We start from the raw sequence: 2,472 nt of genomic DNA on the forward strand, positions 1-2,472 counted from the left end.
TTGTAGCCCACCACCATACATTACCCTCGATTTTCATTCTACGTATATACTTGCATGATGAGCCCTTGAAGCCCTACAATGAACTAGTATTGTGACCAAGCCGTCCTGCACAACGTAATTCTGCGCAGAGCATGCGATAGAGGAAGCCAAAGTAACTTAATCGGCGACCGAGTTTCGGTTTCCTTTGAAACACGTCGATCAAAATCTTTACTATTGTGTTATCGCGATTACAATCGTGTCATTGGTGATGGGCTCGTTTATTGGAAAATTGTTACGTGATTTTAAGGAAAAATATTAAGAGATTAATTCATTTTTGTGTTATACTTAGAGTGTATTCCCAATGGGAGGATTGAAATATAAACGAGCTTCCGTTTACGTCCATTTACGTTCGTATATATTCGGCGATTATTCGGTGTTGATTGGCATCGATCGATTGTTCATGTAAACGAATGCATACAAGTGAGTTTGTATTATAAATTAATGATGTCAATTTTTTTTGGAACACGATTTTCTTTTAGAGTGCATATATTTGTTCTCAAAAATAATTTTTCACAAATAGAATTGAGAATAAAAATAATCATATGAAAATTTTGATTTATTTTATTTTCAAATTCTGTATTCTTATAATTGATATAATATTAGTTAAAGAATTTTTTAAATAAATGATTAAAAATGAAAATAACCTTGTTTGATGCCAAAAAATTATTTAGAAACAGTTTGTTGGAAAAATAAATAGAATAATACATAGAATAAAACAATAAACGTTTGAATAAAAATTTAATCAAACTCTTTCCCATTAACCAAATAACTAGGTGTTTCAACAAAATTCACGAGAGATATCACAGTTCGTATACACTATTCATCGAGTTAACATATTCACGAATGCCCATTAAAATTCAGCCCTATTCACCGTCGATTTAAAAATAAACACATTTGTTATTTCACAATTATGTTTAAATGAAACTAATTACACTTTGATCTTGTTTCACTTTTTATTCATTCAACGAACTTAATTTATCAAGATAACGAGAGTTTTATAATTATAAAATGTTCATAACCTCGAAATATTCATTTATTGAACAGATTTTAAAAAACTTTAAATTTTCAAATCAAAATTATTATCAATTAGTTTGAGAATATCATCATAATTATTATCTTAATAAATACTTATGAATATTTGTTTTAAATATGGAATATATTCTTCACTTAACTTTAGTTTTTCTCCAAAAGAAAATCGAATAGAAGTAACTCGAAGCTATCGATAATTCATCGAACGCTTCTATCGATTCTTTGCTCGGTCGAACTCGAAATTAATCTCGATAAATTCTTTGATCGAGTCCCCAATACCAATTACGGAAATTTGAAAACAATTGACTTTGATTCGTAATTGGAAATGAAAAGACAATTGAAAAGACAATTGAAAAAGTAGAATATATACGCATATGTTTAAACAATTAAAAATAAATCTGTGATAACAAACAAACTCTTATAATTTTGTATCGAATATTATTTTTTCAATGTAAATGCTATTTTAAAGTTGAAATTTAACCTTTTCGTCTTTAAACTCCCTCAGGGAGTTAAGCGAGAAAACAATCGATAAAGTTCATTCGTTCTCTTCGTATATACGCTTCTTTTCCATGTGTTTCAGCGTGCAATAAAACATACTATGGCGACGTGGGCAAGACCTACGATTTGGAGCTCCATCGACCTAAGGAGGATAAGGTGCCTTACATTTGCAAGCTCACCTTCAGCGCACCGGGTGGCGATCTCGGAGACATTGTGCAGGCAAGTACAAACCCCTAAACCTAATTATTTACATTCTTAATTAACATACAATCACTGAATACCAACCGTAGTTATAATTAAACCATTCATCAACTCGTGATATATGTTAGCAAAATCGAATTTTAGGTTATGTTAGGCCAAAGAAATTTCCATCCGGCAGAAACTTTCCTCTAAATCACGGTATAATTTCATGGAAAAAGGATCACTATAGATAGTGCAACTCTGCTGAGAAAGAACTCGGAAACTAATTTGAAAAAAAAGGGAGGGAAAAAGAAAAAAAAAAGAAAAGGGGTAGGTAAAAAAATAAAAATGGAGAAAGAGAATTCCGGGGAGAAACAAGGCGGAACCACGGGTACAGGAGGAATAAAAATTAACGGTGGAATTTTTAATAACGCGAATTGCTAGAATTGCGCCAGTTAACCGGAGAAAAGCATTCTCGAACATGCGTTTTGAGGCCACGAAAACTTTCCAATGGAATGAACAGGGATGGAACGAAATAGGGTGAAAATTTCTCCACTAAATTTATATATACGTAGGTCGTTTGCTGCGTTTTCTCATTGATTGCCCTCATATTTACCGTTTTTATCAAAACAGATTGACCCTGCAAGTTGACACCACATTGAAAGAGATTAAATAAAAAAGTTGTATATTTTTCTATTTAATACTATTCTTGTTGAAAAAAAAAAA

The 2,472-nt window shown here is 31.5% G+C and overlaps 1 protein-coding gene across 1 annotated transcript in view; it reads left to right on the forward strand.

The window, feature by feature from the left end:
- Positions 1-672: 672 nt before the first annotated feature.
- LOC102677671 overlaps positions 673-2,472 on the forward strand; it is a 21,400-nt gene continuing 19,600 nt past the window's right edge. The window contains exons 1-2 of the mRNA XM_031512347.1: positions 673-715; positions 1,583-1,785. Coding sequence (XP_031368207.1) covers positions 673-715; positions 1,583-1,785 — 246 coding nt within the window. The remainder of the gene's footprint in view (positions 716-1,582; positions 1,786-2,472) is intronic.

This window comes from Apis dorsata, unplaced genomic scaffold (assembly GCF_000469605.1).
Source record: "Apis dorsata unplaced genomic scaffold, Apis dorsata 1.3 scaffold_416, whole genome shotgun sequence".
Lineage (NCBI taxonomy): Eukaryota > Metazoa > Arthropoda > Insecta > Hymenoptera > Apidae > Apis > Apis dorsata.